Below are 13,880 nucleotides of genomic sequence, written 5' to 3'. Positions count from 1 at the left end.
TGAAATACACACACAGTACATTTATAGTGTCACAGGCAGAACAATTAAATGCTCTTCCACTAGATAGAAGAAGGTACAATTAACCCGTGTAGCCACCTGTTGCCAGTCATATTGTGGACCCCCACTATTTGCGGGGGATAGGGAACTGGACCGCAACTAGTAAAAATCTGCGTATACTTGACACCCATTATAATTGCATTGAGACAAAAGTGACATTATTTCAGTGTACAGCATGTATTTTTGGGAAATTCTTTTTTGTGATGTGACCTGAGATTTTTTTACCAATGTAAAATGTGCTTTGGCTCTATAAAGGTTGGGAAACACCGCTCTACAATACATGGAAAAAGTACACCTGTGCCTTGACTTACAAGTTTATTCGTTCCGTGACCACGCTCATAATTGAAAACACTGAACTCTTAAATCATCTTTCCTCATTGAAATGAATGTATTATTATGAACGCTATTAAACACCAACAAAAAGTAATGTAACATCCATCCATTTTCTGTACCGTTAAGCCTCACTAGGGTCACGGGCGTGCTGGAGCCTATCCCAACTATCTTTGGGCGAGAGGCGGTGTACACCCTGAACTGGTCTCCAGCCAATCAAAGGCACATATAAACAAACAACCAATGTAACATTGATGCTAGTTTTGTTAGCTATGTGGTTTTGCATTGTCTGTTAGTATTAAGATTGCAGAATTTTGTCAGACAAAATTATGTACATTCCTAAATCATTCTTCTTAAGTTCATTGAAGACTAAATTGTCCACAGGTGTGAAAGGAAATTTTATTGAATTTTTTTGTCTATACCAGTTCTGGCTGTACCCCGCCTCTCTTGCGGCCATAGTCAGCTCCCACCCAAAATCTGAACATGAACCATAGAAAATGGCTGGATGGATAGAACCCAGTGGTTCACGCCAAACTCAGCCAGGAAGAGACTTCCCACTGTTGCTTAGTGTGACCCAGTGACTCAAATAAAAATTGGAATCAATGTTTGTTTGGCTTACCGTTCATCCACATCCTGGAACACGCAACTTGGAGAATGTGTCGTAGTGAAAACGCGCTTGTCTGTTGGAATCCGGGGTGCTATTAAAAAAGAAAACGCTATTACAGTTACTGTACAGTTAAGGTTTGTATAATTGCTGAAGGCCCAGGTACCAAATGCACATTCTGCCACTGGAATAACAAGCTAAGGTTTTGGACCTAAAGGAAAGACGTGTTCACTTTTGTCTGGGTACTTACCGTCATAACCGGAGGGAACCCTCTCGGCCAGGAGGAGGCAGCAGAACTGGTCCTGGGCATGTGCTGCGACTTGGACCTTCATCAGGTACGGAGTCATTCGGAAAGGATAGTACTGTAGGTCGCCCTTGGACTCTTTACCTCCACTGGATGAACAGGTTAAAAAAGGGCAAATCAACCAAATTTCACTAAGACCATCAAATGCTTTTCATCAGCCATTTGTTGTCTATGTTAGATTTTCTTTGCAATTTGTGAGCAGGATTAACAAAAAGAAACAACAACCAATTTCCACATAACTTTGTGGAAGAAAGACTTCATGAGACAAGGAAGAAGTCATTCATTTTAAAGTTCAGGTTCATAATTTATCAGTGAAATCAAAAGAATCGTACAATTTGGTGCTGACCCAAGTGATTATATATATATATATATTTTTTTTTTTTGTTTTGTTTTGTTTTTTGTTTTTAATACATTCCAAGATTGCCATGTTTCCGTAATTGTGAGGTGAAACAGAACGATAGATTAAGCAGGATACAGACATACTGATAATCAAATTTCGTCATGGTACCCCTTTACGAATAAAGGCTCGATTATTTGATGTCTCTGAAAGAATATCTTGAGCGATTATCCTGTGGTGTGGGGTGTGTGATTTTACCTCTCCGATCTGACTGGATAACAGTCAGGGCTGACATTTGTAAATGTCAATTTTTAAAAAAATATTTACGACCGCGATTGTCAGTGGATATATCGTTGTGTGTGTGTGTGGTGTGCTGTGTTGTTATGCCAATTTTTCTCTCGTCATGTGCAGGGTCTCTCGTATACTTAAAAATAGGGTGACATGTTAAAAATCGGTATGTGTGTACCCCACTTAACTAACAAAATGACGACCTTGTCAAAGAAAGGTCAATAATACAGTATATGTTGTGTGCATAACTGTGGCATAGAAAAAGCATTTGATTAGCGGTGTCACAAAGTTAAAAAATAAAAATAAATAAATAAAAAAAAACACACACACACACACACACACACACACACAGGTAGCGGAATAAAAGCATGAATAGAAATCACCAGCAGCAGATGGTCCGCTACTGAAGTCGGGCCGGCGTCCACCCACCTGATACGGCAGAAGAAGGACTTCTCCTGCATGCAGTCAGACGGCGACGAGTCTGCAACGGGAAATGGGGCATGTTTTATTTCAGCAGTAAAACGATAGTGCACAACTTGGCCGGCTTTTGGTCCCCCAGGGCAGGCACTCGGATCTTCATGAATGTCATTAATATGTAGCTCTGCCTATTATTGCAATGAATTAAATGTGAGAGTTCGGCAATTGGTAGTCAGGAAAAATAAGCAGTGATGGAGGGGAACTATTTTGGAGGGACCGGGTGTTTCTTTTTCCACTTTAAGTCTAGGTCATTAAGATGTTTATTAAATTCTAATGTCATTAAAGCAAGGGTGGACAAACTTGTCCTTTTAAAAACAGATGGCTAGTAGGGGTTACACCATCGGATTTGTGTGTCACTAATGGGATCAGATATAAATGTACTATAATGATTGGCCAAAAAAAATAAAAATAAAATAAAAATGTAAGAGGAATAAGTGGCCTGGTTTTTCCATCATTGTTGTACTTTGCCATCCTTCAGGCAACGCAATGATGATTTTAATGACGATGAACAAAAGGGGGGAGATTACACCAAGACAGCATCTTGATGTGCCACATGCTGCCAAACTGCAACACTCTCCTTTTATTAGGAGAAGTCTACTTGGTGAACTGGGGCTAATATTTGCCTTCATGCCAACATTGGTTCACACTGAAAGTGAGTGGGGAAGTGAAACGTCAATTTTTTATTAGATTTTTTCCACCCCATTAACCCCAAAATTTAAAATGTTGTGTTTCTGTACTTTGCAGTAAATATAAAGTCTACATACCCCTGTTCAAATATTTGCTCGATAAAAAACGTGACAAAGATAATTTCACAACTTTTTCCACCATTAATGTGACCTGCAATATGTACATCTCAATTGAAAATCCCCTGAAATATTTTAGTTTGGTGAGGTAAAAATAAACAACTGAGATAATGTAGTTGCACAAGTGTGCACACCCTCTCATAACTGGGGATGTAGCTGTGTTGTCTTACTATGTCTCAGTATTTTAAACATTTCCTCAATAACCATAATAATAGGTACACCAGTAAAACCGAGTTAAAAAGCAGTCAGTTTTGATTGCTTTTTTTCAGTTTTTCTTTTAGTTTTACAGCAACAACAGTGTAGCTCCACACTACATCATAACGAGAAATGAGAAACAGATGCGGGTCCACCTACCAGCTCCAGTGCACATGCTCCAGGAGGGCAAGCGATACGGCGTAGTGAAGCTGTAGAACACGCTGACATCCTGTGGGATGAGAAACTCCACAAACTTGCTGTTGTTGAACACGTCCCTTTTGCAGTTAAGGATGGAGGCGGCCTGGTCGGAGATGTACACAATCTTTCCCGTGATGAGAGACACGGCCACCGCGAAAATGTCCTGTTAAAAGCAGACAACACTTATACTTTAATTCAGTCACATGAATGTTTGAAAGATTGCAGAGATGCCTTTGCAGTGCATCACTTTTTTTTACATTTTGTTATGTTATAGCCTTATTCCAAAATTTATTTAATTACTCCACCCTTCCAAAATTCTCTACACAACATACCATAATTACAACTTTGAAATGTTTCACAAATGTATTAAAAATTAAGAAATCACATGCATATACGGCAAGTATTCACAGCCTTTGATCAATACTTTGTTGATGCACCTTTTGGCAGTAATTACAGCACCCTCCTTATATGTGTAGTCTCTCACAATTAAAAAAACAACAACAACAAAATGTTAAGAAAAATCAGTATGCGTTCATCTGAAAAACAAAACTACAAAATTCAAATTATCTCACTGAACAGAAATTCAGCAACTTACATTATTTTTGAGAGTGTATTCAGATGTTATGCTGTCTATCTCCTCGATGGTATACGACGATGCATCCAGGCCGGAAGGTTGACTGTCATTGGTCATCAGCAGCTGGTAGTACTCCTCATTGGCTGTGTACAAAAGCAAGAGGACTTCATCAAGTAACTGTCAAAAGTCGGACAGACTTAAACAATAATTTAAAAAAACAAATGTGGAGCGTGAGAGAGAAAGAGAAAGCGATTGATGCGAGGCCTTTACCTTCCACCTGCTTGACGCAGTGCAGGGCGTATTTGAGTGTATTCAACGTGGTGGACTTGCTGCCATGCCTTTTCTCGGCAGGCAGGTACAGCTTCAGCTCTTTCAGGGTCTTCAGCACTTCCTTTTGAGTCTTGGCTTTGGCCGACTCTTGACTACTGCAAGTGGAACAAACGCATTCCCGCCCAGTCAGATTAGCAAAAACAACAAGAACCCCGATTTGGCAGGCCCGGTTTACGGTCCTCGAGTTTACATACCTGCAGCCGCTGGTTGAAGGGTTGTCCTGCTCAGAGCTGAGCAAACTGAAGGCATTTGAACTACTGGGGGGAGATGAGCTGTGGGAGTTTGAGCTGGGGTGGGGGACAGAGAAAGAGAAATAATTATTATGGTGGCCTAAAGACCATCAGACGCACTGATGTACATTTCCTAAATTATAATATTTGTTCCATGAAATTGTATTGATCTATTCCAACAGTCTATTCTGTTCATTTGGTAGCGTTTCTCTTGGCTGCACTGCTTCCAGTACGTGGCTGTGACAGTTGAATTTTTTATTTTATTTTTTAAAAATCCAATCAGCTGTCAGCCTCTATGCATTGCCATGTCAATCTAATCTGCCCACGACCTTCACAATCAGTGTGTTAGTTATATAAGCAATGAAACAGTTTGACCAATGGGATTTTAAATTTGCCCTGAAAAGGGCCAGTGAGCTGGCCATCGATGACGTCAGCATTTTTCTGACCTCGGATTGGTTTGTCACAACCAAACTTTTCGTAACAAAGATGAAAAAACGGGCGGGGTGGATCTCACAGTTTGCATCGTGGTTAAATTCGACCTGGAAAAAGATCCGCCAGTGTTGATGCCTTTTGTGGAAGAGGACGGGAGGAACAAGGGGAACAGGCCCCATGCTGCTTTGAGAGGAACTGACAAAAGACAACGTGCTCCTAAAATGTCAGTGGCTCCTTGTGGAGACCCTTAACCAGGTGGCACAGCGGGAATGGTGGAGAATTAGGAGGAGGAAGGATACGACTTTTAAATACAGCCCAGTTACACACCCTTTATGGTAACACTCATTGCAGTGTATATATATATATATATATATATATATATGAGAACTGCTTTATAATTGAACTTGGATTTGATTTGCTTTGATTTAAAATAAACCAAACACATTTTAACACAATATATTAAGGGAGAGTAAGAGCAATTGATAAGAAAAATATTGTACTAACAGTATAAAAACAAGAGTAACAACTGTATTGACACTAAAAAAAAACAAAAATCTGTGAGATAGCGGGACCGTGAAGCATGAACCGCAATATAGCGAAATGAAAAAAAAATATGTTGCCCTGCAATTGTCTGGCAACCAGTCCAGGGTGTACCCTGCTTCTCAAGCCCAAAGTCAGCTGAGATACTGTTCCAGTTCACCCGTGGCCCTAATGAGAACGAGCAGTGCAGAAAATGGATGAATGAAAATATGTACAACCAACAAAGTTCAAATAAAAACAAAGAAACATTGAAGGACGAAAATAAATTTAAATGTAATCTAACAATAAGAGGCTGCATGTTACTATATGGTAATAGAAATGTTATCAGTCTTACTGACAAAAAAATATTTTAAGTCAAATTATTGAAGAGTAATATTTAAACAATGACTGCTCAGTGGGATATAATATTATTGACAGGAATATGTAATGACAACTTTCTAACACCCAATATATAGTGAATGAAACAAGTATGAAAGTCTTGGATACAAATTTAGTGACATTTTACATTTCACTCACTAGTCAAAACGTACAAATACTCAACTTGTTGAAATCCAATACAAGAAAAATAAAAGAATGCTCAGTTTTCATCAGTGATAAATATTAACGCCACTAATAGGCACACAGCAAAGGTTTAACCTCAGAATAAAGCCAGGTAGAGTATGGTATGTGTGTGCTGGTTCGCATTAACCCACAAACCTAACGAGGACCCAGTAAATCCAAAATGGACTCGGATGATGTCTCATTACGGTACCTAAATCGCCGTCTAATCCAGCTAAGAATAGACCAGCAATGGCACAAATAGCAACCTCTGCGCATAGGAGGGCATGTAATGCAGTTACATGTAGTGCTCCAAAATACCACAGCCGGTTTTTGAGTGGACAGGCCCAACATCTACTTTGCTTTTTACCGGACCCTAATTGGTCTGCGTTGCATCACAGACTTGAAGGCTTCAGTTTTTCTCGGCTTGAATAAAAATAGGGTCCCCCCCCCCCCCCCCCCCCCCACACACCACAGCAGAAAATGGTCAGTTAGAAATTCCACAAATTTTGTAGGTCATTTTCACACTTTGAGACTCTGAGTCACGCACAAATTATTTAATTGTACGATAAATGTACTTCACTTTTTTAAAAACACCTTACAGAGCAAAATGGTTAGCCCAAGACTATTAACAGCTGTTTGTCATGGTGACTCGCACTGAAAATACCCTACTTTAAGCTACCAAAAACGGAGTAGCCTTTACGAATAGCAACCAAGTAGAATAAAGTGACCGTGTTAAAAGTGTCTCAAGTTGACTTGGCAGCAGCAAGTAGGTCAGAGAAAGACAATAAGCTGAATGTGGTAACCAGTGTCTGGGTGACAGTTGAAGAACAGGGCAAGGTGGCCTGATGAGACTCATGGTGGTTGAGGGTTCTGCTTTGGTGAAGTGTGGTACTGCATACTATATGGTTTAGATTCCTTAACAATGGGAGGCGGGGAATTTTCCACTTTAACTATCCATCCATCCATCCATTTTCTGAGCCACTTCTCCTCACTAGGGCGTGCTGCAGCCTATTCCCAGCTATCATCGGGCAGGAGGCGGGGTACACCCTGAAGTGGTTGCCAGCCAATCGCAGGGCACATACAAACAAACAACCATTCGCACTCACATTCACACCTACGAGCAGATTTAGAGTCTTCAATCAACCTACCACACATGTTTTTGGGATGTGGTAGGAAACCCGAGTCCCCGGACAAAACCCATGCAGGCACAGGGAGAACATGCAAACTCCACACAGGCGGGGCTGGGATTTGAACCCCGGTCCCTAGAACTGTGAGGCAGATGCGCTAACCAGTCGCTCACAGTTCTGGCACCTAAATGTTATGAATATCAAATCTTGATTTTACTTTTTTGAATAGTTTATTAAAAAAATAAAAACTTCCACCACAGTACAATATGGACTGATTGATTTAACTTTATGCCTTGTAATCATATACTAATATAATGCTGCTCTTGCCAGTAGCAGTAGCACTGCTGTCAGTGTCAGCCGAGTATAGAGCTAAAGTGGAGAGTGACACAAGTGACACTTTTCGTTGCAAAGATGTGAGTATAAAAGCGGCTGAAAAGGTAAACTATATTAAATGCTGATTAATGTTTTATCAATTACAGAAAATGTGTTGAAATGATTCACTTGTTATTTAATAATCCTCAAGAAGGATCTTAAGGACTTAATCTTGCTTGGGCAGTGTTTAGCTTGGGCCCACAAATGAGTAGCTCGGGCCCTGGGCCGAGCCAGCACCAACACCGCTTGGCACGACAACCAAAGTGGGATTCGCGGCTCGTGCATTGATGAAGAAGGCAGCTAGCAAGCTGTGAGAACTAATGTGAATTGGAAGACACGTTGACCATTGACACTTTAAACGTACATCACGGTAATATGTTTCAATTTGGCGCCAAGCGCCATCGGGTCTTCTATTTCCCGGTGTGCCGCTCCATGGCAGCTGGGAAAGCCCGTGATCCTGTCTGCTTAGCCAGCAGCGGCTGGACAGCGGATTGAAGCTTTTAGCAAAGCAGGAGCGTCGGGAAAAACTAAACCACTAAAACCGTTCACACACGCCAGATCGAGCGCACCCACTTCATCACATCACGGGCAGTGTTTTTGACGTGGGTGATTTTGATTTGCCAGCGTGGCTAATGTGAGCAACATTTGCATCGCCGCATCCTGTCTCAATTTGCCATTGGCTAGGTGGCAAGCGGGCAGCGTGAACACTGATTATAGTGATACTTAAGACAGTTATGTGTTTTTGGAGGTGGTACTTTGTGTATAAAGTTTGGGAACCACTGCAATAAATAAGTAACTTGTACCACTTCCTGTTAGGAGACCAAAATGTTCCAGTGAAAGGAGAGACCGAGTGAAGGGGCCAAAACATGAGAACGTGCATCACCGTTATCTCCGCCCAGTGAGAAACATGGATAAATAATGCGTTGTCGTGGTGATAAACAAAGCTATTGACAGCATGACACAGTCCCTACGGCGTTGGTATAAAGCCAAAAGGCTGGTCTGCCGAATTACATCATGAAGCTGGACTTCCTACTGGGAGCAGCCGTTGTTTTTCTTTTTTCTTTTTTTTCCCCACAGCAGTCAAAATAAACTCTGGTGGCCTCCTGCCAACAGCAAATCACATCTGCACTCATTTTGACGTAACGATGCAGATGCATGTAAGCCGTTTTATGGACTTTTGGAAATGTCCCATGGAACTCCCATCTGTACTTAAAATATATTGAGTTGAATCATCACTCAAATTATATGAGAAATTACAGAGCACATGTTCATCCTAGTTTGTATGAAAATCAAATGTGGATTGTGGTGTAAGTTGTGAGCTCTGCCAAAATAGGGGGGGGGAGCTGAACTTTTCTTTTGTTTGTTTAAAAGACAAACCCTGTCTACAACAACGACACTTTATATTCACAATGTTTTGTCCTGCCATTGCAGTCAAATTCACCTTGGCTATATATCGCTGCATGTTAAATGCAGCTCATAATGTTTGTGTTCAAATGTATTGAGACTGCAAATGACTAAAGCGGGGTACATATACTGATAACTGCACATCTAAAGATTCTCCTGTCCGATTCTCCTGTGGTTTGTGGTGAGATAAGCGTCTCAGTTAAGATGTTTAAAATTGGTACTTGCACTGCAAAAACTACAATCTAATCAAAAGTACATCTCAAATCAAGGCAAAATTATGCCAATATATTTCTTCTTACCTGACACTTTAAGAGCATTTCACTTGCTTCAAGCATTTTCCTTTTTTTAAAACCTCAAGGTCTTATAACTTATTGTTGAGAATGTATTAATGATTACAAGCAAATTTAGTTTAGAATAAGAAATCCTATAATTTGACAGGTTAGGTAATATAAATACACAAGTTTTAAGACTTTTTTTTTTTTTTTTTTTTTTTAATAGTCTTACTGTTCTAATGGCAGATATTTTTTCTTAAATTACTGTGCATAATAATATTCCTCATTTCACAATTCTTTCCTCTCTTTTTTCAATGTGCATTCATAATGTGCAACCTATTGATTTTTCTTAAATACATTGAAACCGCTCAATACATCATGTATTGTCCAGGTGCAGATAGGAGACTTGCAAATGTTAAGCAACTAACCTCTTATTGCTTCCAGAAGACTCCAGCAAAGCGGAATCTTTGTTACTGTTGGAGCTGCCCATGGACTCGTGACCGTTGCTCTCATTGCCGTGCGACTCGGTCCCGCTGCCGCTGGACCCGCTGCTCTTAAACGCCACATCTTCCTCCGCTAGGGAGGAGGCTCGAGAGCTCTTGCAAAGCTTGTGCGACCCGGCGAGAGGAGGGTCCTGGCCACTACTGTCGCTGCCCTCCGACGGCAGGCCCAGCTCGGGCCCCCTTTGGCCGTAGCTGCTCATCCGCTGCAGCTGCACCATAGAGCTGCAGCCAGTAGGCCCCCTCGGTACGGAGCAGCACGAAGTGGACGCTTGGCTGCCTGAAGCTCCATCTTGGTCCTCCAGTACTGAGAAGCAGTAGTGCTTGGAGTCTGAATCTTCTGACATCAGGAGGATGAGCTGACTTCTTACTGTTGTCGGTGAGGTTGAGTAGAAGGAGCACAATCACCCCATCATCAGTGGTGTTGTTGGAAGGAATGAAATGGGACTTATCTGCTGAAAGAGGAATAAAACAAAATGAAACATAAATAGCTTAAATCTTTAAGCACATCACTGGCTATGACATCCGCTAGACAGAGGCTGAGCTGCACTGTGTTTGTTTACGTACGAGACATTTGCCGAAAGCAGGGGTGGTATAGCTTTAAGTATAGCTCGCTCCATTTAGTCCAGCCCACTGAGCATTTACATTATCAAGAGTCATCATATATGTTGTCTTAATTTAGCATTTTTTCCGTAAAACTGGTAAATCAAAATAAATTGCAAGTAAGAATCTGTTCTCAGTTACCTGGATAAATAAAGGTTTAAAAACAACAACAACATACATTCACACCTATGGACAATTTAGTCTTCAAAGAACCTAACATACATATTTTTGGAAAATGGGAGGAAGCCAGAGTACCTGTTGAAAACCATGCAAAAACAGGATAATCAAACACCACACAGGAAGGCCTAAACTGGGATTTGAACCCAGAACATTTGACTGTGAGGCAGACATGCTAATCGCTATTCTCCTGCATGGAAACAAAAGGGAGAAGAGAATCACAGATTGCATACTGCAGTTTATTGAAATTGGATCCTTGTGTACATTTTACACACGTGTTCATATCAAAACCACAGATTGCCATGATTTCTCCTTTCGGTGTTACTGAAGTTGTTTTTTTTAACCTACATCTACACTCAATGACATCCTAGATGGACTTAATGGATCAGAAGCACACTTCCCCACACACTGTGACCACGTAATGCTTCATCCTTTATCTCAGTGGCTAAAAAAAGGACAGGTACCAAATCAGAAACCAGGGTCACACTGATTTAACTGTACAACTTTGAACATGTATTATATAAATGAAAACGAAAAAGGAATTCTAAATAAGCTTCCATCCCTCAATGAGACGATGAGCTGAAAACACACTGCCCATAAACTGCAGCGATCACTGTATCCAAGGAAACTTTTCCTACTTCTAATTTATCCCTGTCTTCACTCATCCTGTTTCTGGCTGAACCAAAGCAAGAGGCGTATGTGCATTTCTAGCTATCCATCCATTCATTTTCTGTACCACTTATCCTCACTAGGGTCGCGGGCATGCTGGAGCCTATCCCAGCTGACTTTGAGCGATTTAACTTACCATGCATGTTTTTTTTAGAATGTGGGAAGAAACCGGAGGACCTGGAGAAAATCCACCCAGGAGGACATGCAAACTCCACACATGCAAGGTCGGATTTAAACCCAGGTCCTCAGAACTGTGAGGCAGATGTGCTAACCTGTCGTCCACCGTGCCGCGCATTTCTAGCTATTCAAGCCATAAATACTTATAAATAGTCATCGAGTATTCTAGTTCAAGTCCTCGGTCAAATCTGTCATTGTCACTCGAAGCTGATTTACCCCAAGTCCTGCCACACTTTATGTGGAAACATATGCATAGTATCCAAGAGTGGCTCCTCCAGGCAGCATGTTTCAGCTTCTTCCACAGATGTTCCATAAGATTTAGATAAGGGCTCCTTTAGATGAGTCTGTTTTGGTCTTAGCCCTTCTTTGGTGTTTTAAGATGTCAGGTTTGCACCATTATTGTTAACAGACCAAGATTTTGGATACTGGGCAGCACATTTCACTTCAGAATCCCTTGCTAGTCTTCAGATTTCATTGTACCCTCTGCAAGTTCAAGACACTACTGGCCAGACAGAGATAACGGAGCAGCCCCAAGAACATAACTGCCCATTTTGCTCCAGGTTGCCGAAAGAGTCATGTGATTTCCCCACACCCTGGACAAGCTTCAAGACACCCTGTGCCGGATGAAGCAAAGCAGCCCTAGACCACACAGAGGCTAAGCTTTCTAACATTGAACATCATATTTTACTTCAGAATGTACTAAGACTTCATTGTACCCTAAACAGGTTCAAGACACCCCATGCCAGAGGTAGCATATAGCAGCCCCAGAACATTAAAAAAATAAATATAAAATAAGACAGTCCATTTTGCTCCACGTTGCCTTAACAGTCTTGAGATTTAATTGTACCAAGACACCCTTTGTTGGATGCAGCAAAGAAGACCAAGAACACACAGTCGAGACCAAGCTTTCTGACACTGGACAGCACATTATGCTCAAGAATACTTTAATATTACATTGTACAAAGCTCAGATTCAAGATACCCTGCAGCCTTGGAACACAACAGAGGCGCAGCTTTCTGACACTGGACAGCATAATTTGCTCCAGAATTATTTATGGCTTCATTTGTACCAAGCACTGTAACACTTCTTTTGTGTGCTTTATTTTGTGTCCGCAAACAGAGAGGTGATGTGACCGCCCCTCCAAAAAAAAAAGATCTACTTTTCTCTCATCTGTCCACACAAGATCAAAAAATACAAATCATTGGCCCTAGTTGCTTGTCTAGTGTGGGCTGAGTGTTAAGTGCACTGAAATGGATGACTGTAATACTATTTTTTTTTAAAAATCGCTCTTTTTTATGCATAGGAGCATGCATTACGAGCATCATTCACTAATGGGTGCTGTATGACAAACTCCACAGACATGTGCCGCACTGCACTCTTTATGTAAGGTGTCGTCTTGAACTTTTCATGCGCCGCCAATCCCAGCACGTACATTATTAGTATTTGCTTTTGCTTTGCTTCGTATTAATCTGCTGTCTGCAGCCAGGTCGGCATTGCAAATGAGAATCTGGTCTAAATTTCCTGACATGGATAAATAAAGGTTAAATAAATGAAAAACATTTAAAAGTATGCTTTTTTTGGGGGGGGGGGGGGGGCAACGCCCCTTTAACATTTATTTTTGTGTTTCTCGAAAGAACACACCGTTAATATTCACCCCCCTACAAAGTTTACGTTCTCACGTGAAAGCCCACCCGCCGAGTCAGCTGATCCCGCCTTTAGTCCACTGACACAGTTATGCAACTTAGACAACTGTCACCTTTTTAAAGAGTGTGGTTAGTGCATATAAAAAGCCCCACGTACCTTAAAAGAACAGATGACCCCGGTCTCAGTGTTCACGCCAAACTAAAAAGTTGAAACCAAAGGAAAAAGCCGGCACGGATGTTTTTAGCTGCCTATGACACAGTTGCTCTCTCGGTCAAATTTGTATTGGGAGTGCGTGGAGGGTCTCCGGCTGAGGTAGTGACCTCATTCACAGGGACTCCACCTTCCTTACTCTTATTGGCTCTAAAAGCTGTCAGTCTCGACGTCACTGCACCCTCAGCCAAGTGGCGACGCTCTTCCGGGTAAGGAGGCGTTCCGGCGGTTGACGTTCTCTTCTGTGATTGGTCTACGCCACTGTCACTCTGTTTATATAAGAACGTCACCGCTTTCACGTGGGGACTGGCGGCGGGAGGTGTGGCCAATCAGAAGCGAGCAAGCGGACGTGAATGAAACGCCTGCGACCGCTGTTGTATAAACGCTTATACAAGGACGCGTACGGCCGACTGCGCATGCGCGGAAGTATTACAGTTCCCAGCAGACTCAGTGTGATATAACACAAGGTGACTTTAATTATCAAAT

At 41.5% G+C, this 13,880-nt stretch overlaps 1 protein-coding gene across 1 annotated transcript in view; it reads right to left on the bottom strand.

Moving 5' to 3' along the window:
• LOC133411132 (period circadian protein homolog 2-like) overlaps positions 1–13,465 on the bottom strand; it is a 31,462-nt gene extending 17,997 nt beyond the window's left edge. Inside the window, exons 1-9 of the mRNA XM_061693056.1 lie at positions 13,341–13,465; positions 9,843–10,366; positions 4,692–4,784; positions 4,438–4,592; positions 4,189–4,310; positions 3,555–3,756; positions 2,350–2,401; positions 1,242–1,384; positions 1,007–1,085 (exon numbers count right to left, since the gene is read on the bottom strand). Of these exons, the coding sequence (XP_061549040.1) occupies positions 1,007–1,085; positions 1,242–1,384; positions 2,350–2,401; positions 3,555–3,756; positions 4,189–4,310; positions 4,438–4,592; positions 4,692–4,784; positions 9,843–10,261 (1,265 nt within the window). The 5' untranslated portion in view covers positions 10,262–10,366; positions 13,341–13,465. The remainder of the gene's footprint in view (positions 1–1,006; positions 1,086–1,241; positions 1,385–2,349; positions 2,402–3,554; positions 3,757–4,188; positions 4,311–4,437; positions 4,593–4,691; positions 4,785–9,842; positions 10,367–13,340) is intronic.
• Between the last annotated feature and the right edge of the window lie 415 nt (positions 13,466–13,880).

This window comes from Phycodurus eques, chromosome 13, assembly GCF_024500275.1.
Source record: "Phycodurus eques isolate BA_2022a chromosome 13, UOR_Pequ_1.1, whole genome shotgun sequence".
NCBI lineage: Eukaryota > Metazoa > Chordata > Actinopteri > Syngnathiformes > Syngnathidae > Phycodurus > Phycodurus eques.
Note: the sequence above shows the minus strand (reverse complement) of the source record. Positions and strands in the feature narration are given on the sequence as shown.